Source organism: Camelus ferus, chromosome 1 (assembly GCF_009834535.1).
Source record: "Camelus ferus isolate YT-003-E chromosome 1, BCGSAC_Cfer_1.0, whole genome shotgun sequence".
In the NCBI taxonomy this organism is placed as follows: domain Eukaryota; kingdom Metazoa; phylum Chordata; class Mammalia; order Artiodactyla; family Camelidae; genus Camelus; species Camelus ferus.
In genome coordinates this window covers 16,067,079-16,091,905 of record NC_045696.1, presented here as the reverse complement: position 1 = coordinate 16,091,905, position 24,827 = coordinate 16,067,079, and the positions used below count along the sequence as shown (strand labels likewise).

The window sequence follows — 24,827 nt, the reverse complement described above, 5'->3', positions numbered from 1 at the left end:
AACTTCCAGGCCTTCTTAAGGGTTAGACTCAGAACTAAACCACTCCATTCTACTGGCTAAAGCAAGTCTCATGTCCAACCAAGACTGAAGTTAACTACTGGAAGATGTGATTCATCAAGAGTCAGTGACAACATATTAACACAGGGTGACACAAAGAACAACGTAAGGTTTCCTTCCTGTTTTCAGGAAGCAGACTTTATGATCATTTGGTACATTTGACTGAATATATCAAGCCATACTCTATGTGTATTACTCTCTTATTGAGGGTTATCATGACACTGTGTTTAACTGGGTGAAAATAAACTGAGGGCAAATCTGGACTATGGACCAAGAACCCCAATTCTTGCTTAAACATTTCTTTGGAATTCTGTCAATGGAAAGAAGCAGTCTCTGCAGGAGGAGCCCACAAGGCCATCTCAGGGGAGGCTTTCCAGTGCCAAGAGTGATGTGGAGCACCTGCCTCATCCAGTTTCCATCCTTGTGCCGGCAATAGGCCGTCCACAAGCAGTTACTGAATGACAGCTCATGTGCTCTGGATCAAAGTTAAACGTTGGAGAAAATGCTTTGTAAAGCATGATCTCCAGAATCCCTTTGCCCAGGGATCCCCAGTATAATTCCCAGTCTTAGCTCAGGCTGCCATAACAAATTACCATAGACTGGGTGGCTTAAATAACAGGGATTTATTTTCTCACAGGTCTGAGAGCTGGCAGTCTGAGATCAGGGTGCCAGCACAGGCAGGTCCTGGAGAAGTCTCTTCCTGGTTTGCAGATTGACATCTTCTCCCTGTGGCCTCACATTACCTTTTTGTGTGAGCAGGAGGAGAGGGCAAACTCTCTGCAAGCTCTCTGGTGTCGTGTCTCTTCTTATAAGGGCACTAATCCTCTCATGAAGGCCCCACCCTCATGACCTCATCTAACCTTGATTACCTATCAAAAGCTCTACCTCCAGATATCATCACATTGGACCTTAGTGCTTCACTGTATGAATTTTGGAGAAGACACAAACATTCAGTCTACAGAAGTCCTCAAGGCACATTTGATTAAAAAAGAAAGAAAGAAAGAAAGAATAGCGCCGACTATGCTAATAAAAAATATGTAAAGAAAATTTTCACATTTTGAAAATGCAAATATTTGAATGATGACAGGGCAGAAGCATAATTATTATGATTGGGGAACAAGAGAGAATTTACAGGTACCAAGAATTTGGATGATATGGGATAAAACACTGCTTGAACAAATACACAATTTAAACCCTAAGTTTCAAACTGTCATCCCAATCTAACTTTATAAGGGCTTACAATCAAGAACAAAGGTAAAAGACTCAATTTTTACTTTTTTCTCCCTAATCTTGCCCCTTATCAACGATAGGACCAAAGCAATCAGGAGGCAAAAATGACCACATTGACAATAAATAACAGCAAAACCACCAACATCAGGGAATACAAATCAAGAGGAACCTGATACTATGAAGGACATTGACTAGACAATCCATCATCAAAGCAGTAATATCTGACACATCATATTAAGCTAAGCACCAGCACCAACAGATACGATGTGCAGCTATACAGGCAATCCTCTGGAAAAACAAATTTCACAAGTGAGTTAAATTAACAAGGTCAAAATGAGGTCACGGTGATGAATTTAGTTGGTTTGATTCTGTCCTAGGACCACAGACTGCTAACAGCTGCCTCTGTGACTCAGCCAGCTGTCTCTACAATATCTGTGTTTTGGTCACGAGAGGGATGGAGCACATAAGGAAAAAAATTATTTATCACTATCGGGAGAAAATAATCAGTCAGTGAAGAGCACTGTAAATAGTAACAGTGATGGTTTCTGTAGATTTTTTAAAAAGGAATTTGCACAATGATAGGTGTCAGAATATAGTGGTAAGTGTCTTCATGGTGCTGAAGCAAATACCTGTCAACCTGGAATTCTATACCTAACTAAGCTATTGTTCAGTAAGAACAGCTTCTGGAAATAACTAAGTAAGTTGACAGGGATCCCAAAACATAGAGGAATCAAAATAAATAATATAGGAATAGAAATGCTTTGGTGAAAGAATCGGTTGTAAACAATGAATCCAGTGAAGGAACTGACGACTGTGGGAATTATAGCAACAGAACAGACTATAATAGTAAACTCTGAGAATATAAAAACAATATTAACTTACAAAACCTGTGAGAAGGGGAGGTAGAAAAATTATGAGCATTATTTTCCTTGACTTTCTTAGCAGGGAATCAATCAACTGTCTGAAAAACATGAAGCTAAAAACACAAACAAACAAACAAACAAACAAAGGCATACAAACTCCCCCATAATTCAATCCTACAAATGAAAACTATTCATTATTTCCAATTACAAAAGGACAATATCAGAATGTGTACAAAGTGAGAGGCGACAGGAAGACCCCAAAATATCAATATCGAATGTTCTACATAGTTTAGGAAGCACCAAAGATTCTGAGTGAGCCCCTCTCCAACACCCACCTCCCCAACATCTTCCCAAAAGCCGGTTAAAGTCATGATGCACTATGAATTCCCTCAGCTACCCACTCTCCAACCTATACCACTTTTAAAAGGCACTGCGTGTTTCTAAGCCCATTGTGTTGGGCTGTGGTCATTTTTCTATTTGGCTCCCATGCCATTCTTCATCCTTTTTTTTCTGGCCAGAGCTCCTCTCCCCACAACACGTGGCTCTGATTGAGCTGCCAGACAAGACACACACCCTCACGACCAAGGTGGGCCAGTCCCAGTACTGAGTCCTTGTGGATATGGTCACTGGTCCAAATATAGCTGTGTGAACAAAAGCAGGATCAGAGAGAACTCCTCCTGGGAATTAGAGTGCACGCTGGCCAAAAAGAGTTGGGGGTCCAAGCTGGAACGACACACTCCCAGAGGTACTGGCTGCCACCTTCCCTGGCCTCCAAGAAGAACCCATCTTTGCAGGAGAAAACAAGGTGAATGTGAAGGAGAAAAGATAAGTAGAAAATAAGAGACCCCAACGGAGACATTCCAGGCAGCACTGAGTGTGCTGATATCTGAGGACCTGATTTCTGGATGCCTTTTTTGTGAGTTATCCTCACCCCATGACCCTCCCCACCCATGGGAGAAAATATCCTCCATGTACAGTTGTTTAGTGGGTTTTGATCACCTGGCAACAGACACTGCCTAAGTAACCCCCCTGACTATTTCCCCATCCCTTATTCTCCTAAGACTCAGCCAAACACTTATCCACTGGATCTCATTTCTCCCTAGTCTTCCAGGTGCTTGAGCCCAGTCTCCTTATGATAGACATCTACTCTTCAGAGTTTAGTTTAAGCTTCCCTCAGCTGAAGTTCGTTCCCTTTAAAAACAAAGCCCAACAAAAAAAACAAAGCCTTTCCCTTTTCTGTGAATTGCCCACAGGCTCTTTGCCTCTAGGTCTTTCCTCAAAGAGTCCAGAGATGGTTTCACCACCCATTCATGTTTTTCTTCCTGTAACCTACTGCAATTTGACTTCTTCCCATGCTATTCCCTTGAAATTGCCCTCTCAAAGATCAACAATGAACTTTGATTTGCCAAATTAGAAGAATGTTTTATTATAAAACATTTCTAAGTCCGTGACTTAGAAATGGGCAAAAGAGATTATAAACTGAGTGTTCTAGCAGTAAAATGTAGGTGTTGTCTTTCAGAGTCTGGGAGTGGTAGGGGAGAAGATTATCTGATTCTATCAGGACTTGCTATAGGCTATTTTACATATAAACTACTTGCATTGCCAATGTAAATGTTTCCTGTCCCACACAACGCAGACCAGATGATTCCTGTTCACAGCCACGTGAATGAAGTTTGTTGGAAAAAGAATTTAAATCTCTTCAAGTCAGACTGGTTTACATCTTACAGGTTACCTGATTAATTAATGAACTGAGTAAAATCTTTGACGTGCGTTCACTTTGCAAGGGAGTCACGATTTGCGTTGTGAAAAATTACACTTCAATCATTTCTGGTAGGCATCACACCTGCACTCTTGTCATTTCCCTTGGTTAGATATTAACCGAGTTTGACTTCCAGAACCTAACAGCACCTAGTTCTGATCCTAGGTTTTTAGCCACTGCTCCTCCTCCATTGATTATTTCCCTTTGTTCCCCTTAAATGTTGCAATTCACCAAGTTTCTTTCCCAAGATTCTCCCCCAGAGGCACCAGTAGCGTAAACCGAAGGCAAACACTTGACGAGGTAGCTTGGCATTTTTTAAATGTTCAATAAAAGTTAGTTGGTACTAGCATCATCGACATCACAGACATGTGCCAACATCATCATCATCACCGGTTCTTATGTTGCTAACGTTATTTTATAGGCTTTTCTCTCCCTTTAGGTCCCTCCTTTAAGAATAGGTCCTGTGTTCCACTCATAATTGCATCCTTAGCACCGAGAGATACCCTCTCTACAGACAGCCCCCAATTCTCCTTCCTTTAAAAAAAAAAAAAAAAACCTTCAATGACACTTCCTGTTGTTACAGAATAAAGACCAAATTCATTAAAAGGGCTCACAAGGCCTGATATCCTGGCCCTTTCTTACTTCTTCAGTATAATGTTTGTCTAATCCATCTTAAGATTCTGACCTGTGTGCTTCATCCTACAAGGCCTCTGTAGCTGGGGAGCTGAGACAGGCAGATATAACCACAATTGCAAGACAAAGGAGAAACAACGAAAGGGCTCACCCTCCCTGCCCCCACCTCGTGGCCACCAACAATCCGGCAAAGTCTGGGTCTAGGAACAACCACTCTGTGGCTTAGCCCTGGGACAAACAACAGACTAGAACAGGAAGTGAAGCTGCCCAGGCATCAGTGGGCTCTCTAAGTGGGAAAGGAAGGAGGGTTGTTCTCAGAGCCATGAAGAGTATTTTTTATAGAGTCATCATACAACTGTAAAGACATCTGATTATTTATAACTGACACGGAGGAAAAACTTTGATGCAAACCATGACACATGTATTGAAACAGACATTCAACAAAAAATAATGATGTGGTCAATGTCACTTACTAAATTTGAGTTCCAGTCTCTAAATAAAGTTTATTTAACATTCAGAATGCCTAATATGCATGTATATCCAGAAAAGTAAAATGGTATCAAAAGCCTGTAAGCGTGCACACACAGAGTTTCAACTTCCAAACTCATAACTCATCTATGAAATTGTACTGGAGGAACTCTTCAGTTGAATGTGAGTATTATTTCCAAAATGTATATTTTAGAAATGTCATATCTGGGCAAAAGTGAATTTATTATCAATTTCTATTTAATCAATGCTTTTAAGAAAAATATAAAGGGCACAGATATTAGTGATTTCTACCTAAATATAAAGAATTATTTTTTCACATCATAGGACTCCTTCAAGATAAAAATTACTTGATATTGTGACAACTGTAGATGCTTTTTTGATTCTCAAAACACAAGAATTAAAATTTAGAGATTGTCCTTTCTTATTGTGCTACTAATAAAAAATCGTATATATATGTGTGTGTGTTTAAAATATGTATACATATATATATTTCATTAAACACTCAGCTTGGATCAAAAAAGGCTAATGAAAATTTTTAGTACTTTTTTAGTACATAAAAGATTACAACAAAGAAAATGTTGCCAGGTTATAGGTTGTTTATGGAAGGTAAAGGATTTTGCTTTGCCAAGAGGTATAAGAATAATTCCTTTAAATGTTCTTAAAACACAAAGAGTCGCATATCCTAGGAATAGATAATTGTCTAGAAATATGGGCCAAAATGCCGTGGACTCCAGCTATTTTAAACTGAATTAATTTTAAAAATTAATTTTAAAAATAACAATATACCATACCATATACAATAATAGCAAGAAAACTAGGAAAAGTTATACAAAGGCTGAAGATCTCTACAAAGGGTAAGGGGATGATTTCCAGGATCTAAAAGTTACGTTAAAAAAGCAAAGTGCAGAACAGTGCTTACCGTAAGCCACATTTTTTATGAGAAAAACAAGGGAAAACATAACATCCTCTCTTTTGCAAGAAGGATTAATCAAGAACAATGAAAAATGTTTAGTAACAGAGGGTGGGTGGCAAGTGAGATTCCTGAGTGCAACTTATTTTCAATACTTTAACAATGTAAATGTCTTACATTTTCGAATAGTAAAAATGAGAGAAAAACTAAAATTCAATATAAACAAATGTATGTACTAAAATATATCAAATTGGTAACAGAGAGAAAATTAATTCCAGTTACTTTTAAACACAATACCTTGACTGCACAGCCACAGTGGGATCTACTCTAAAGAGAAAAGTAAGGGCCAAGATATCTTAAACTTTACTCAGTTGGGATCTTTTATAGCTCTTTTAAATGAAGGATATTTGCCATACAATATTCTATTGCAGTTGGTTTAATGATGGTTGTTACAGGACATAATTACAAACATATTTTTCCATACTGCAGGGTAAAGCAAGTATTTATATTAAGGGAATGGTGAATCATTAGGAACCGAGATGTTTACTGCAAGAGATAAAATACAAACATAAAAGAAGCTGAATTTTAAAAAAGCCGCACGGGGTCCAACACGAGCGGCTGGTCCCCGGCGGAGACTTACTTCTTGGCAGTACTGAAGGATGCCCTCCTTGGTGCCGGCGCAGGTTCTGGTCCCTGATGGGTCTGGCTCCCACTTCCCATTCTGCACGTTCATGTGCATGTTCAGTTTGCCACAGAACATGGCGACCTGGGGCTCTGCAAGCAGGCCAGCACTGCCGTCTGTGGGCACCTGGAAAAGTAAGTCTGGGTCAGTTACCGAAGTCCATAGCTCGGGGGGTAGAGGCTGGGGAAGGGCTGCAAAGAGGAACCCGGCATGGAGCCACACCAAAAACAGTTCCATTCTTGCGAAATGTCAGTTACGAATTCCTTTGCTACAGACATCTCCAACCACCTATGATATAGTGTTGTTGTTAATATTGAAATGAAAAAATTAGTAATATGGAGAAGAATTTATTCACTGAAAAGTTTATACATTTCCGCAAGGGCAGATTTCATGAAAAAGCTTATACAGTTTTGTAGACTGAAAGGTCCTGACAATAAAATAAGATGTTTTTCTGAAATAAATATAATCACACAAAAAAAGAGGAAACTGTATTTTCATAATAAACTCCAACTGACTCACACAAAGAATGCCAAGTCCCCGCCTGGTGACCAGGTCTGGAAGTGTGTGTCACACACCTCCCAGAGCTGAAGGCACTGTCTTGGTGTGCATTACTGGTTAGCAAGTGACACTGTGATTTCTGCAACCAAAAAATTATTACAGAATTTACTCTGCACAGATGTGAATGAATATATTGGCCATCCCACCAGTTTCCTCCAGGACATTCTCTGGTTATCACTCTCTCAGCTCTTAAGAGTAAGGATGCTGGTGTCCCATCTCCCCAGCCACCCTACAGGAGGCGACAAGTCTCATTTAGAGCCCAGTACAAGCTGTGTCTGTTGTAAGCTCTCTACAGTTCTTACCTATCACCCCTGCGGGCAACACCATTTCACCAGAATAACTTTGAAATGGGTGCCCTTCTGTATTTCCAAACCCTTCTGCCCACAGGTATTTCCATCAGACAAATATTTTTAAAAGGGAAAATGGAAGTTCTGAAATATCCATACTACCTCACTTAATAGGTTCTGACAGCTCAGGAAGACAAAAATAAAGTCAGCAAGAGCTGAAAACTAAATCCACAGGAGTTAAAGTGCTATCTGCAATCGAGGAATCAGAAGACACGGTAGCCGAGTACTTCTCCCTTGTTAAATCCAGCTGCTGAGAAAACGTGTGACATCCGTGCCAAGAAGAGTTAACTTCCGACAAAAGCCATTCACACAGCTGAGAACTGGGTGATTCTATAATCACTTGGATCGTTTCTAAAAACTGTTCGCAGGACAGAAAACAACAACAACAACAACAATGCTAAAATTACATAGAGAGACTTCAGTTAAAGAAACAGCTTCCTGACATTTCTTTGCACAGAAATGTAAAAATAGATCAAACAACTGTCCACTCTAGTCATCGTCATATATATTTTGTCCATACATCCGTTAGAGATTTATGCCCTTTAAAAAAAAAATCTTGCACTGAACCCGGGGAGACCTATCACAGACCTGAGTGCAAAAGCTTCTGGCAAGAGTCTCTCCAACCACAGTTGCAGGCAACATTTTCTACATTTCTAGTTCTACTGTGTAAGGTACATTTAATAAAATTCTGCCGCCACCCTGCCAGATGTAACAAACAGCAGCTGAGGCCAGAGTGTCAGATGGTCAGCAAATAGCTGGGACCCCTTTACTCCCCAGTTTGGGGTCTTGCCCAAAACCTACAATTTCTAAGCCAGAAACTGAGAAGCTCTTTCTCCAACAGATGCAAAGAAGCAGCCTAAGCGGAATACACCAGTCACTTGAGTTTCACAGCTTTCCTGAGGGAAGAAGAGGAAATTCAATGCCTCGATCCTAAAAAATCAGAGCACAGATTCTGTCAATGTCATTAAAGGAATAAGACAATAGCATTGCAAAAAAGTCAAATAATAATCCCATAGATAAGGCCCTATTAGCAGATGCAATGAAGGACATAAAATAGATATAAAATACAGATCAATGCATAAAATTTATTCATGTATTTATTTATAAAATATGAGCTTTGCCCATATGTTAAATTCCATTATCAAGAAATTTACAATCTAGTAATGCAATCACCATTGTATTCCCCACGGTATTTTATTCTCTTCAAATTCATTCCTGTCCCAAAGATTTCCAGTCTTAGTAGAATCTCGGTACCTCACCCCCGCTAACTGAACAGAGAGACTAATGATCCTTTACCACAGTTGGTCATGATTTGGCTGAATGAATGCCCCTGTTCTCAATCTCAACATTTCTCTATACCTCTGATTCTCCACAATGTGTTTATTACAGTTTCTACCTCCTTGTCAATGCAAAAGCCCCTCATTCCATAGCTTTCCCTCAATGAACACTGAGGTACCAATTTCTTCCCCCATGGTGGCTGGCTTCCAAGAAGACCCCTGATCGTCCCTACTTGCTGGCTTCATGCTTTTGTCAGGGCCAATCCAGAGTACATCAGGGTCTGTCCGTTGCAACAAATAGAATGTAGCAAAAATGACGTGTGATTTCCCAGGCAAGATCGTAAAGGGTTCCCGGGTTTCTTCCTTGCTCTCTGGGATCACATGCCGTGGGGGGAACGTTGGCTGCCATGTTGTGCAGACACTTGAGCAGCCCCGTGGAGAGGCCCGCATGATAAGGAGCTGAAGACTCCTGTCAACAGCAACGCGAGTGAGCTTGGAAACATCCTCCAGCCTCATCAAGCCTTCATTTGACTGCAGCCCTGGCTGACCTGATTGAAACCTCAAGACAGACTTGGAGCCAGAACCACCCAGAAGATGCTCCCAAATTCCTGACCCATCGAAACTGAGATAATAAACAATTATTATTTTAAATTATTAGGTTTGAGGTAACCTGTTACACAGCAAGAGATACCCAATAAGCTCTTCCTTTCCCCCAGCTCCACAATACATCTACCAACAGCCTTTGAGATCCTCTACTGAAAAAAGGAAACACACAAAAAATTCTATTATCCTCTAGAACAGGGGGTCAGCAGATTTTCTATGTAAAGGGCCAGATTATAATATTTTAGGTTTTGGGAAACACACGGTTTCTTGTGACTACTCAACTCCGTTGTTGTCATACAAAAGCAGCCTCGGACAACGTGCAAAATGGGTGTGGCTGTTTTACAATAAAATGTTCTTTATGAAACAGGCAGGAGGCCAGATGTTGCCAGTGGCCCATCATTTGCCTATCTCTGCTCTAGAGGAACTATCGCCTTCCCACTTCTTACAACAAATTGTGCTAAGATCCCAGGTGGTGATTAAAACACTCACTGATACCACCTTCTCACCTTCTTCTTAAGACCCCTGTAGTCTGGTTTATATACCCACCCCACTCAAACACTTTTCTCAAAGGTTACGTATGACCTCCTGAGAAAGAAAATAGGCTTTTTTCTTCAATACCTGTCACTTTTCAATTTCTTTGCCATACATGAAGACTTCCTTGGAAGTCTTTTACGTTGGCTCAGTCTCAATGAACCATCCCAGCTCTCTCTACTTTTCTGATGACCTCATTACTAACTCAAAGTCCTTCAATTCCACAGCATAAGACATTCCTAAAGATGAGGCCATTGCTTCTCCTTTACCTACTTTAAGAAGTCGTGGTGATGACACTCTTTTACCTCCCAGCTGCAGAGAGGCAACTCCATGATAACAGTAACAGCAAAGATAAATGACAGAAGTTCACATTTCTTCACTCAGTAAGCCTGAGAATATAACACATGCTAGGCACTGATGTAGTCTGGGGGACAAAGCAGTAAATCTGGCAAGTCCTTACCTTGACAATAAGATGACCAACCATCCTAGTTTGCTTGGGACTGAGGGCTTTCCAGGATGTGAGACTTTTAGTGCTAAAAGTTAAGAAAGTCCCTAGCAAGTTGAGATAACTGGTCACCCTACCTAACAAACACATCAAATGTTTCATTTTTCCTACCTTGAGTTCTCAATATCTTTCTATTCCTTCCCGTCTTCATTTTGTTCTCCTTCCTTCTTTTTGAATTTCTGGTTGTTTTGATGCTATGTGTTTGTACGTTTGGATATGCCAACTACCAAACGGTGGTAATCTTTCTCACACTCTCTTCAAACGAACTGATTTTGTCCCTATCATATTACTGGAAAACATCGTTAATTGCCTTATGATCTCTTCCTTTTAACAATGGCAGTTAAGGAAAATAGATGCTTCAGTTCCTTCTGGATTTCCTACCAGATGAAATCTAATATTAACTTTAAAAAATAAGTCCAGAGAGTCAAGCCCTGTTTTCCTAGAATGGAGACTGTTGAATAGTTCAAACTGATTTCTCAATACTTAGGGCCATCTATTATGCTAGGAATTATAAAGTTGGCTGTATGTGTACATCTGTTACATTTGACATCACAAGAGGCCCTTCACGAATAAATACTTAAATCACAAAGACATGTTTCTCAGGCAAAAATTCTTTCCCAAATCAACACCAGCTGTGTGTAAGATCAGAGTATCTGGCTGGGTGATCACAAATTGAACCAAAAGCTTTTCTATTCTTAATGAAGCCCACCTGCAAGGAATATCATGTTGTAAGTAACATATTCCTGGCTCAGTGAATTAAAACAAGACAAACAACCCACAGGATCCTGACTGGCATCAAACAATTCATTTAAGAAAAAAAGCCTGGTTGCTAGGAGCAGCGCACTCACTCCCTGGCATTTAGCCGTCACCAGCCAAGATGGTCACACGGGAGATAATACTTAGCCTTTCAAGGGCCCGACAGGTTTACTCCAATCCCCTTTTCTGAATGAAGCCTCAAAAAACGGTTTAATAAATCATATACAGGATCCTAGTCACGATCTGTTAATATGGACACTCTTAAAACTACAACCTTTTGGTCCTACTTGCTGTCAATGAAAACAGATACTCTGTCAAAGTCATCCTAAAGATAATTATTCCTCGAGTTTGAAAAACATTCCTCATTTTAATAGAAAAGAAATACAAAAGCTTTAGTGGATGGGAAATACAACTACTTAAACAACTATTACATTTTAATTTCATTTTCATATTAACAAGATCTAAGGTAACTTAAGGTTACTTTGCAGAAATCCAAGACATCTAAGAGATTGGCACCCTGGCATAAATGGCCATTCACGGTCCATGCATTTCTGGGAGACTGAAGATGAAGATAATTCTTGTACACTGAATGATTTTCCACTGACATCATAAGACCAGAGATGCTTTCCCATGGGAAAACAGTGCTCAGCGACAATGAACAAAATAACTGGCTAAGACAATGGCGCCTGCACACAGTGCTTCAGGAGCAACAGGCTATTTACAGAATGCTCTGAACTACTGGGGTCCAAATATTACACTTAACAATGCTGTCAATCTTTAAAAAAAAACAAAAAACCCAGCCCTTAGCTTCTAGAATTTTAAGAATCATAATATATAAACAAGGTACCAAAGTGCAAATGGACTTTCCCAAAGCAAGTTAGCTAGAAAACGGCTTTAAAAGGGCTTAAGGGGAATTGAAAATAAATAGAAATATATATACCTAACCTGGGCCAGTCTACAGAGGTGAACCTGTAAACTTACACCTAGAATCCATGCAATTTACAAGTGCAAAAGCAGCTTCTCGAGAAAGTTCTCCTGCTGTCTTTCAAACTGGGTGTTCCCTTTCCCCCCAGAGTTGATCTTTATTATCATCAAGGAGATCAAAATTCCTTATGGAGCCGGCTTGGCAGCATTCCTCTGCACACAGTCCCAACTACAAGGGACAGGGAACAAGGAACCCTGTGTTTCCTCAGCGAGGAGAGGGCAGAGACCCATAGCGTAGTACATCGGTGGATTTATGTAATTTTAAAGTTTGTGGCTAATGAAAACCATCTGGTTTCTGCATTTAAATGAACTTCTCACCAGTCTGAATAGCTGACCAAAAGAGTATTTGGTACTGTTTAATCAGTTCACAATCTCCTCAGGGTCAGGTTCTTGTATAGTAAGTATCTCTTAAAAAGCACACATGATGCTATTTCTATTACAGTCGTGGTTTCCTCACATAAATAGTTTTCTCTCACCCTGGGCATAATACAATTATACTCCACCGAAATGCTTTTAAGACATTCAGATTTTCCATCTTCAATGTAATTATTCTGTAGAATCACAATCGAGAAGATTTGAGCGTGAACTCCTTTCAAGGATGAATAAAGAACCTCACTTAATCCTTCACGTAAACAAATTTTCATTCGCTGAAGGAAAAGACTATCTTATTTGTAAGGCTTCCCTTGAAGTGCACCCCCTCCCCCCGCAAAAAAATCTTAAGCAGAACCAGAACATCTACAATTGCCCATTTCATCGCTAACAGAGGGGAACTGAAATTAAAATCAGAATCACAAAACTGAAACAATCTGTAAAATCACCCAACTCTAAGGAGAAGGAAAAGGCTCTGAAAGATTCGTCCAAGGCCACAGAATCACGAAGAGGCAGAGCTGGGAGCTGGACCTACTCCATCAAGGGTTTTGTTGACATGACCTGCCTGACTCTCAAATTAAAACGGAAAATTGCAATTTTCCAAGGTTTTGCCCCTGTGTGTGTGTGTGTGAATGTATCTGTAGTGAGAGAGGCTGGAGGAGCTAATCAAAGCATACAGAAAAATGAAATGTGATCACAGAAACCGTACACAGCTTCAATTTACCCGTGTGGAGAGGCGGCCACATTCCTCACATCCATCAGTCACCGTACAATTATTTCAGAGCTCGAGTTTCAGGCTAAAAATGATTTGCCACAAAGACGAGTGAGGAGAGAAAACATTCCTTTCAGAGGACGAATCCACATTTTTCACCCCTTGACTACTGACGTTCTTCTTGGGATACTGCTGACCTGGCTTCAAAGGACAAATTAAAGCTCCTTGATGAAACCATAGCCTCTGTTGATATTGATAAAGTTAATTCTTATCTGGGGACCCACAAAATGGAGGCTGTCCCAGTGGTGTGGCCCACATCACAAATCTAGACCAGCGTCAGCTTGCACGTGGTGAAACACCTGTGAAGGAATCCTAGCACACCGATCACAGTCCTCCAACTCAGCTTCAGTGAGCTTGACTTACCCTAGAAAACAGGATGTGCCAGCCTTATGAGGAGCCCCGCTTCCCGATCTCCTAGACAATGGCGCCATTTCTTTGCTGTCTCCCTAAGGCTCTGTAAACTCGCTCTTGCCCCAGATCCCTCAGGAACCTGTGCTGCTTGTAGGGTATCGTTTGTCTTCCTTTGAATGAAGGACATCAAACTCATTACTAAATTGTTCTAGTTTTGTCATTTGACAATAGCAAGCTTTTCTTTCTGCCTAAAGGATATTCTAATGCTGACCCCAAATTCCTCCCAACTCATAACAAGGCCAGTGAATAATTCTCGCTGCTGGTGCCCAGTAAGAAATCAAGAGTTCTCTCAATAGAAACCTCTGCTATTCAACACCCAGGGAATTAATTACCAATGTTGAAAGCATGAATTTTAGAAGGCCCAAGAAAGGGGGATGCCCAGTACCTAGAATAGACATAAAACTGGAATTTTTAAAAATAGAGCCTTATAGGCAGAGCAGAGTTTAGGGATGTTTAGGGCAGTGAAAATACTCTGTATGAAAATATCCTATAATGATGGATATGTATCATCATATCACTGTCTAAATCCATAGACTGTTCAACACCAAGAATGAACCATAATGTAGACTATGGACTGTAGTTGATAATGGCTTTGTCAATGTTGGTTCGCCAGTTATGACAAATGTAACACTCCAGTGGGCGATGCTGATGGTGGGGGAGGGTGTGTGTGTGTTTGGGAGGAGGGGTCATGGGGGAACCCTCTGTACTTACCCCTTGATTTTTGTTGTGAATCTAAAGCTGCTCTAAAAAATAAAGTCTATTAATTAAAAAAAGAAAAAAAAAAGAGCCTTATATGTGACAATCCAACTCTTTGTCTAAACAACAGTTTTCAATCCAATTAATGCCCATTTAGTCCTAAACGGTAAATGTTCTACATTTCAACTGCACACATACATCATACACACATACATCGTATATACACCGGACCCTGTATAACTGTCTTTATTATGCTCTGACACTGGTAACAAATTCTTTTCAACCTTAGTTTGATGGTTATCTCTTTAATTTTCTTTTTAGTTCTAGTTTTATTGGCATATTTCACATTCAAAAACATACAGTATCATGATCTTTATACTATTTTGACTCTCGATATTGCTATAGCTCATCAGTCTTGATCTTATGAATGAACGCAGAGATAAGAAGAGAGTTAAGGGCAAAAACTGAAGCATCTACTTAGTCCTTTCCCTTCGTTATCTCATTTGACTCTCAGAAGAACCCAGATAAGTCACTTCCACACCTACTTAGATAATCAGAAAGGCTCAAAACCTAAGAGTCTAATCAAGGCCATTTACTCCAAAGTCCATGCTTACTTTTTTCCACAATGTGCCAGTTGGCATTCCTGCTACTAGTTCTCAAGCCTTTTTATTTTCAAATCTTGAATATTATTTTCAAATAAATTTTTCCTCTGATGGCAGTAGTATTTTGCAGTTCTTTGTTACTAGCTTTCTCAAAAAATTATTTTTAGACCAAGTAAAGGAGAAGCAAATCCAGTTTAAAAAAAAAAAAAGTCTGAAAGTCTAAATGTTTATTTAACCTGCATTTCTTAAATTTAAATCCCTAGATGTTAACATCTAGTAACTTTTGGTAGCTGCTGATTTAAGAGACCTCCCCTGAAATGAAAAGGCAAAACTTTCCCCCTTAATTAGTTTTTTCCTTCAATCAGAACAGCCAATTGAATCAGCAAAGTAGAGGTCCAGAATCTCCAAAATCCCAAACTGTGAATACACGGTCTTCATGGCTTACTTTATTTAATCTCTACCTACTAATTTCTAAACAATGAGCATATAATACATATGCATATCTCTACACATGTACCAACTATGCAGCCACCTGTATAGTACGTAGTGGTGGTACCCAGGGCAGTAATAAACACACAGCACACCCACACAAAAGTTTACAGCTGGGGAGCAATTAGAGCAAATCTCAAACGACAGTGTTTTGCTAAAATCTCACTCTAGAGTGACTGCACTTAAGTCACGTTGCTAACAAGCTGAAGGACTTGGAAACTGGGTTCCTCGGGGATGCTGGTTTGAATGGCATTCACTACAAAGAAATTTGATGGTAACAGATGAACCGCTCTCCAGTGTGATCCCCATTAGTGCTGACAGCTCGGGCAGAGAAGGGCTCAGCACACCATGCAACACAGAAAAGTCAAATTCTGCTACTCCTCTCCACTTCAGATACAAGAGATAATTTATACGTGTTCACTTTAAGTTTTACTGTTTTCTATCAAATTTGGCCAAGCTCCGCTAAGATCAGCTGACCCTTAGGCCTGTGAAGTATAACAAATGGTTATTATTTTAAACCTCTGAATTTTGGGGTGGGTTGTGGCTTTGCAGCATTATTGTAGCAAGAGAAGCTAATACAGGCATGTATTTGATAGGCATAAATAAAGTCCTAAGGGACAGAATCAGGCTCAAAATTATTTCAGAAGGTAGAAACTTTTTCAAGCTGAATTTTTAAAGTATATATGAGATCCTGTAGTTTGCTTGAAATAATTCTTTGAAGGAGTACAGGACAGGAAAGGCACAGCTATGTAGCTGGTCCGTAAGAAAAAGTTCCAAAGGTTTTAAGAAATGAAAATGAAAGGACAACAGAAAAAAGCTAACGCAGTCTTCCACACGTTACAAATACAGGGCCCCAGGTATCATGGGAAAAGTTGCTGTGTTAGATCACATCTAGGAGGATATTCTCACATTTTCAGATAAACACTAAAAAATTAAAGAAAGGCTACCTTGGAGGAAAACAAAATTGTATCAGAACACTTTAAGGAAAACAGGAAAAAAATTAAGGGCAGAAAATGACATGTGAAGGAAATTCACAAGAGCCTATAAATAGGAAAACAGTGATGGAGAGGGTTTGGGAGGAACACCAGCAAACGGTGAGTGCCTCACCAAGGAGCTTCTTATATGGTTGGGTAACCAGCCATCATGGTTTCGGAAGGGGCTGTTCAGCTGGCTGGGAAGGTAGATGGGGTTAACAGTTTTCAAAAGTTTTTAAGCAGTAGGACTTAAGCTCAAATCCTATTTTCTGTGAAACCCTCCGAGCTGGGCACTTCCTCCCTCAGAACCTGGATGTCAACCCCACCCAGCTTGTGGAGGCACTGGTCTCCCAGAAAATTGGCTTTTCTACTATTTCTTCTATTGTTAGCCTATCGGTCTTACATAGATCTCAAGAAAATGACACTCCAGTCCCTCGGTATCCATGGCGGATTTGTTCCAGGTCCTCCCCCTGCTCCAACCTCCATATCAAAATACTGGGATGCTCAAGTGCTTTATACAAAATGACGTGGTACAGTGGGTACCAAAATCTCTGGATTGGGAAAAAAAAAAAAAAAAGAAAAGAATAGAAAAAGAAAAAAAAAAAAAAAAAAACGAAGGAAACTTTCTCAGACAGACCTAAAACAAAAATAAAAGAACAAAATTCCCGGATGCACAAGTCCTTTGTATAAAATGATGTGGTACAGTCAGCCTCCAGTGGACTTGGATGCCTGTGGAACCCCTGATACCCAGGGTGGACGATACAGCCTAGCACCCTGAATGTACTGTCCAAGGAGGGTGAGCACTAGCTAGTTCAACTGAGGAACTGAATTGTTCCTTTGAGTTCACTGTAATTATTCTAAATTTAAATTTAAAATCCTACTATTCAATCCTATTATTAAAAAACTTCAAAGGCATGTTTAGAACAACTTGGGTAAGCACACCTACTTTTTTACTGTAAATTTTATACCCTGTATCCAATTTTTCAAACGAAACTGTAGTGTCCCAATTGAGTCTGATGACTTAATGTAAAAGCTGTGTTGCAAAATACCTCATTAATAATTTTATATGCTGAAATGATAATTGGGTTAAATAAAATACATTATTAAAATTAAAATACATTAATTTTCTTTATACTTTTTAAAATGTGGCTCTTAGAAAAATTTTTTAATTGACTTATAGTCAGTTTACAATGTTGTGTCAATTTCTGAGAAAAATTTTAATGACAAATGGGGCCTGTGTTATATTTCTGTTGGACTATGCTGTCTTAAAGATGTCAGACAAGGCAGCACAAAATTTACAACACAATAATAAATTACATTCATGTCAACATAGTACCCATATTACCCATGTCTTTCATTAATCTTATTGCACAGCCTTTTTTTATCAACTCTTGGAAAGTGAGGACTTCAATTAGTTCAATTGGCATAAACCAGCACATTGATATTCAGAAATCTGACAAATATTTCAGTATTCTATGAGACAGGCATCAGAAAATGGCTCAGCTAGGGCATCTGAGCTGTACTCTTTTAGTTTTATTTCCTAGAACTGGAAACAAAGGACTGAGTGAGGGGAAATAAGATGATGTTCCAACACACGTACTAAAGCTTTCAAGAAGATGATAATCAATTGCCATCTTTAAATTGACTGATTTTTATGGGCTTTTCTTTCTTTTTCTTTATACCTCTATAAATGATAAACACTTTGTTTAAATGTACAGGTTTTTAAAATATATTTTGTTTTCACTCTCTCTCAATTTTTTAATTGAAGAATAGTTGCTGTACAATATTATATGTTACAGGCGTACAACATAGTGATTCACCATTTTTAAAGGTTATAGTCCACTTACAGTTATTGTTAAATATTGGCTAAACCCCCATGGTGTACAATATATCCTTGAAGCTTATTTTGTACATAATAGTTTGTACCTCTTAATTCTCTACCTTTTATTGCCCCTCCCCAGTTTCCTCTCCTCACTGGTAACCACTATATCTGTGTCACTCATTATGTTTTCAAAAGGAAATATTTTAATAAAAAAGAGTTAATGCTATTAAACAGACCATGCTCCTGCTCACATTTTACATGTGCCTGCATGAATACATCTTATTCTAATTATACATCTTCCAGCAAAGGACATGCAAATTTCACTACCAAATGCTTAAGCTGCTAAGGTCACACTCCACCAACTGGTATGTGCTTGTTGAAATATGTGGAACACCAGCAGTGAGGGTTCTTGCCGCATATAGCCCAGGCCCAGCCCTCTCTGAGAGGTAGATGTGTCTGCGGAGAAGAGGGTGGGGTGAGAAATGAGGGCACATGAAGTTCTGAAATGGTGGGTCAAGTCTCTCCGTCATTTGACACCTCACATTGAGATGATACCAGATTTCACCCATGTGGCACCAAACAAGTACCAAACTCACTATTACCTGAGTTGAGTGCATAGAGGTAGCCAAGTAAATGAATAGTCAGGAGCTCTAGATACAATTCATTTTATTGCCTTGGAGTCTACTATCCCCACATAATTTGCAGGCTAAATTGTTTTGTCTGTCCTGGGGTGGTTCTCTTACTTCATAATATGAGACTTTGGATGTTGACATGGTATTCATGATACCTCGCCCATCACCTGGCAGGTGCACTTCGCCTTTATCTTTTACACAGTATCATATTCCTCACTATCTAATGACACAGTTCTGAAATGGACCTTTCCTTTATCAACAGCACTTTATCTATAGCACTACAATGGATTTTCTAGAGCATAAAGCTTACTCTTAAGGTACAAATGAGTGCAAATTTTTAGTTCTTTGTTTTTCCCCCTCTTTATTTCTTAAACTTACCCACCACAATGTTGACCCATTTGTGATGTAGAGCATAGAAGAAACAGAGCCCCAAGGAATCATGAGATGGAGAGGAGGAGAGAACAAAGTCTTTGGACAAGCTGCAGGTGGGAAATAAATGGAGAACGTGCTTCCAGAAGAAGTGGATTTATAAATGGACCCAGATCATTACATAACGAGCACATGGGAGAGTAGGGCCATATTCCAGTATTTGCGTCTTAGAGTTACCCATTTTACTTGCGCAAGCGGAAAAAAGAGCATACTTCTCTACCCTTTGTCAGCCCAGAAATTCATTCCCGTTTTCCTTTATAGCTTCTACTAGGTTTAAGGCTTCAGGCCACTGTGAAACTGACATAGGGGGACAGGCAATGAGGACTAAAATGGGGAGAGGTGGTTAGTGGAATGCCTAGTCTTAGGCTGCCATGAGACAGCCAGTACTCATATCTGGACCTGGTACATTCCAGACTGTCTGTATCCCTTAATATCTTTATAATTTCTAGTACTAAAATGGTATGAAAATACTAATAAGGTTGAAGACCCTTACAAAGATGCTCATTTCCCAGATAGATTAAATCATAATGTTGTCCTTCAATGTACATTAAAATCTCAGAGCAGCTCTCAGCAGGGATGAGGAGCACACACAACCCCAGGACCTTGCTAAACCCTCTAAGAAGTCATTTCCATCTGATTTCCTACTAGCCTGGGGTGGAGTGGCAGAGAACACCGGGAGAAACAGTGGGCATGCTGTTAGAAGTGCCACATTTAAGGTACTTGTATGTTTTAGCGTGGGCCCAACACATACAGGGGCTCGTGTTTTCTAAGATGACACCAACCAGTCCTCGCCATTCAGCACGCTGTTTTCAGTTAACAGCGTGAAGAAGATCATAAGTGGAAGAATGGCAATTAACAACCTTCTGAAAAGTCTTTAAAGCAAGTCACATTAGAGTAAATCAGGCAAGCAGGAAAAGAATGAAGAAGGAATAAAATAATTTACTCTGGAGGCTGATTGAGATAGAGGAATTGAGATATTTACCATTTACTTCTTTGTGTGTGTTTATGTGTGTATATATATATATATTTTTCCTATTTTAACTTCTAAATAAACTTGGAGGGGAAGGAAATTAGGTTTATTTATTTATTTATTCATTAATGGAAATACTGGGGATCGAACCCAGGACCTTGTGCATGCTAAACTAAGCAGGCACTCTACTGAGTTATAGCCTCCCTTCTTCACCATTTACTTCTGTTCTTATGCCTTCACACAAACACACATATGCACACACTTTCACATGTACGTATAGACAGGAAGAAGCCTGTTGGAATAAGAGAGAAGATAAATAAGTACGTTATATAGGATAAGAGTTCAATTATCAATATGGTGAAGTAGCATCAAAGAATTCATGGTCTTAGGACCACTCTACCTTTCTATTTTTAAAATATTGATAGAACTATTTCAGGGAGGGAACATACAGTATCTTATTTTTGATAAGCACAAAGGATATTTACATTCTGTCCTTCAGTTTATTTCCTTTCAAAGTTGCATAATATTTACTTATCTACCTTTCCCAGCTGCTTATCACTCTCAAACCATTGTGTTTTTATTACTACGATTTTCGGTGCAGGAGAACAGGACTTTGCAAACATAATGGAAATCAGAGAGATAATAAGTTGATTCGAAAAAATCTGTGATAACTTTCAAACAGCATTCCTGCTCATTGTTCAAAGTGTTTACTGTTAACTTACCACTTTTAGTGAAAACCAAGATTATTTCTTTTCCTCCTGGGTTATAACACTGAATTCTCAAGGTTCAAGTTTCAGGCTATTTGCTTGATAAGCATGGGTAGATTATCCTCCTTAAATAAGGCATCAAGGCACTTTTCAAAGAAGCTTTCCATTTCTAAAGCCCTAAAACTCACAATAGGAGTGATTCAGACTGCCTTTCCTGTCAGAATAAAGACCTACTGGGAATGACAACACTAGGAAGAAATTATTCAGAAGAAAGGCAGTGAAGGTTTTATTTCTACATGCTCAGCTACATTAAAAAAAAAAAATCATTGCAGATATAACAGAAGACCAGGAGCCAAAAAAAAAAAAAAAAAAAAAAAAGACCATATTGAAGTCTTACTTTTCCACTTACATCTAATGTCAGTTTCAGTGACACAACATCTGAGTCTTAGTTTCTTTATCTCTAAGTGAGGATAGAACCTGGAGGGCTGCTTAGGGGTCCAGGTATGATCTACAAGGAGGCAATTTGAAAGTGACAATGAGAGTATTGTGGGGGCACTAGTCCTAGGAGGGTGTAGTCGACGGTGCCAACTGTAAGTATTCATCTAAGTTTTATCTGTCAGAGTAAAGGGAATGTTGAAACAATTCAAGTGTGTGGAACAAAGATTCCCAGCCCTCATTTTTTTTTTAATACGTAAATGCAAACAAGATGAGGATGAATTCACTAAGTTAGGTAATTACTACTCACCTTCCTCTCTCTCTCACTTCCCACACATATAAAGCACTCAATAAATATTTATGGAAAGCATTAAGGAATGCCTGGCATGAAAAGTAACAACAATAATAAACTAGAATGTAGAAAATGTAATTATTGATGAAGAAGTGGAACAATAATTCCAACTTAAATACCTGTGAGTTTGTTTGTTTTGTTTTTTCTTGCGGCACCAAGAGAGTGATTTCCTCACGCAGGGAAAAGAAAATGCATGCCCACACCCTCCCTGTCTTTGCCAACGTCCAAATACCAGCTACAGCTCAATTTGTTCAAGACCCTCAGGCTTCTCTTAGGAAAAAAAAAAAAATAGGGCACAAGAAGTATTATCGCTCTGTCAGTTTCGGTGTTAATTTTCTGACTCTGAGAACACATTCCTGAAAGAAGCATCATTTTGCAACTCAGGCAGCATTAAAAAAAAATCAGATTATCTCACTCGACTCCAAAGAATTGCACAAATAGCGTGGGCAGCCAGACTCCTTTAATAAAGCATCCCATCAGCTGTTTAAAACATTCCTGCAGCTGAAAGCCCTCAGCTGCACAGAACAGATTCTCAAATCCAGAGATTTCGGTGTAACTTAACACCTACAGTGAAGGCTCGTGTTAAAAAAAAAAACACCTGAAAATATGACCGAGAAGAGACAGAAACTATTTGTTGAACAGCTCAGCCAAACAGCATATGCCTTTGATTATCAAACTCATGCCCTTGCATTTCAAACAGACAAGGTTTCAGAGTTGTTGGATTCCTGGGTTGAGTTTCAGGGAAGTTCTGGCTTGAAGCCATATATTAAGATAAACACTTCCCTGGAACCGAACACATTCAAGGCTGGGGATGGAGGGGTGACCCGAATATCCTTGACTTCAAAGGACATACAATGGTGGAGACAAAAACGAGGAGGCCCCACCCGCTAGTAAAAGATGCTCACGTGATAAAGCATTGACTGGGGTGATTTGGAGAAGGAAGAGGATGGAGTTTGCATAGCGTAGGCAGACCAATGACTAGAGCAGAAAATGCACATAGGAGAGGAGGCGTGAAAGGTGGGACAGTGTTAGTTGTGAATGACCTTGAATTTGTAAGAACTATCCAAAGCCACAGGGAGCAACTGCCACATTTCAGAGAGCAGGGGCGCCATCCTATCTCTGTATGCGGGGGATGCAGGGGCTCATGGCATCTTTCCTGGGTCCCTTCCTCTCTAAAAAAATTATTAAAAATTACACTGTGTTGGCATAAATATGAGTGTAATTCAAGCTGTATTCCTTAGTATCTATCCATTTTCATAGCTATCTTTTCTTATGATTTTAAAATAAATGAACATTGAAACATTTTCGTGGGCTCCTAAAGGTAGGTCCAAGGCACTGTGCCAACTATGCATAATGGCGAAGTCGCCATGGGGTGCAGGGAAAGGGAGATGTGTACAGCCAAGACCACAGCAGGAACTTAAGTACCAGAAGCAGAGCAACAGCAGTGAGGGCAGAAAATGGAAGTGGAGGTGGAGAATCTGAGACTTGTCAGCTTCAGGATGGGAACACAAGGGGTGGTGCTGGCAGAGTATGAGTTTGCAACGCCTTCCCAGCTAACAATAGGCCTCCTGCTAGAAGATTCGAGTTCATCCCAATGGGGTGGAAGAAGGAGGCAACTGTCGCACTAGTCACCACTTCCCTGATTCATTAACAAACAACCTATTCTGTCACAACTGCCGCGTGCCCCAGATCACACCAGGAGTTCTTATAGACAATCTGGCACCTCAATCCATCTACATTTCCTTGCCTTGAGTGATAGGAAATTATTATAATTTTCTGAACTAGCAGATGTTTAATGGAGCTGTGCAGTGCTACTGCTCTGTCATGGAAAACTGTGCCTGTGTAACCTGGGGACAGAATGAGCTGGAATCTTGCATTGCTAATCCATTCCCAAACCATAGGGATGTCTTTCTGACATGTCTACAGAAAAACAAACCCTAAAATAGAGGAAGAACTTGCAATACAATCTACATCCTGCCCTTGAGGGAGAGAAGCATTACGTTGTGTTAGAGAGATTCAAGTTCTACCAAGAAATGGACTGTTTATGTAAGCAAGACTTTTTAAACAAATTGGTTAAAATAAACCAAGGAAGGTGTACAGCTGTGATCACACACACACAGACACACACACACACACACACACACACACACAGAGGAGACAGCATATGGATTAAGATGTCTTACTTTACTGCAATTCCTCATGGTATATAATTCCAAATAATGAGAATTTTTAAGCAATTGGAATGGAAGTAACTTTTCAGATTTGCTCCAAGGTGTTTTATAGGCACGGCACTTTTCTAAAGAAGGAATTATGTGGGTGTACCCTTAACACTAAGCTCTTCTGGCTTAATGAAGGGAAACTCTCAAATATCTACATGCACTTACTTTCTTTTATAAGCACAACCAATTTTCGGTAAAGTGCTTTACCCTGGCACTAGTCTCCCCCGTGTTGTCCAGCTGTGCCGATGGTTCTCCACCAGGGAAAGCTTGTTACCCACTGCAGATCATAAGCCATCTTGCTTTTCAAGCCCCATGAATTATTTCCAGTGGAGGAGGCCCAAGGTTTTTAGGAAAGCTGATTGTCACTACCTGGGTGATACTACTGGTAGGTGGAGGGGAGGGATGTTACTAAACATCCTACACTGCACAGAACAGTCTCCCCTCTCCCTCTCCCCAAAAAAGAATTATCTAACCCAAAATGTCAATAGTGCCTAGGTTGAAAACTCTGACCTAAGCTTTTTCCTTAGGAGGAAAGAATCATGTCTTACTCATCTCTGTATTTCTAGGAAAATACTCAGAACAATACTGGCACTCAAATATTGGTTGAACCAAATAGATTTCCTTCCAGAACATACTGGAATAATCCAGCTGAAATAATATAAATTATAACTATGTAAATGTGACAAAAATACAGCTTGCTTTCCACAGGTGCAAAATATATATATACATACAGTTTTAAAGGTACTTAGGAGATCAAAAGTGAT

General features: G+C 39.6%; 1 protein-coding gene across 6 annotated transcripts in view; it reads right to left on the bottom strand.

The window, feature by feature from the left end:
* Nucleotides 1–24,827, bottom strand: part of APP (amyloid beta precursor protein) — a 259,837-nt gene that overhangs the window by 197,385 nt on the left and 37,625 nt on the right. For all 6 annotated transcript variants that reach the window (XM_032476915.1, XM_032476919.1, XM_032476923.1 and 3 more), the window contains exon 2: nucleotides 6,582–6,749. In XM_032476915.1, the coding sequence (XP_032332806.1) occupies nucleotides 6,582–6,749 (168 nt within the window). The remainder of the gene's footprint in view (nucleotides 1–6,581; nucleotides 6,750–24,827) is intronic.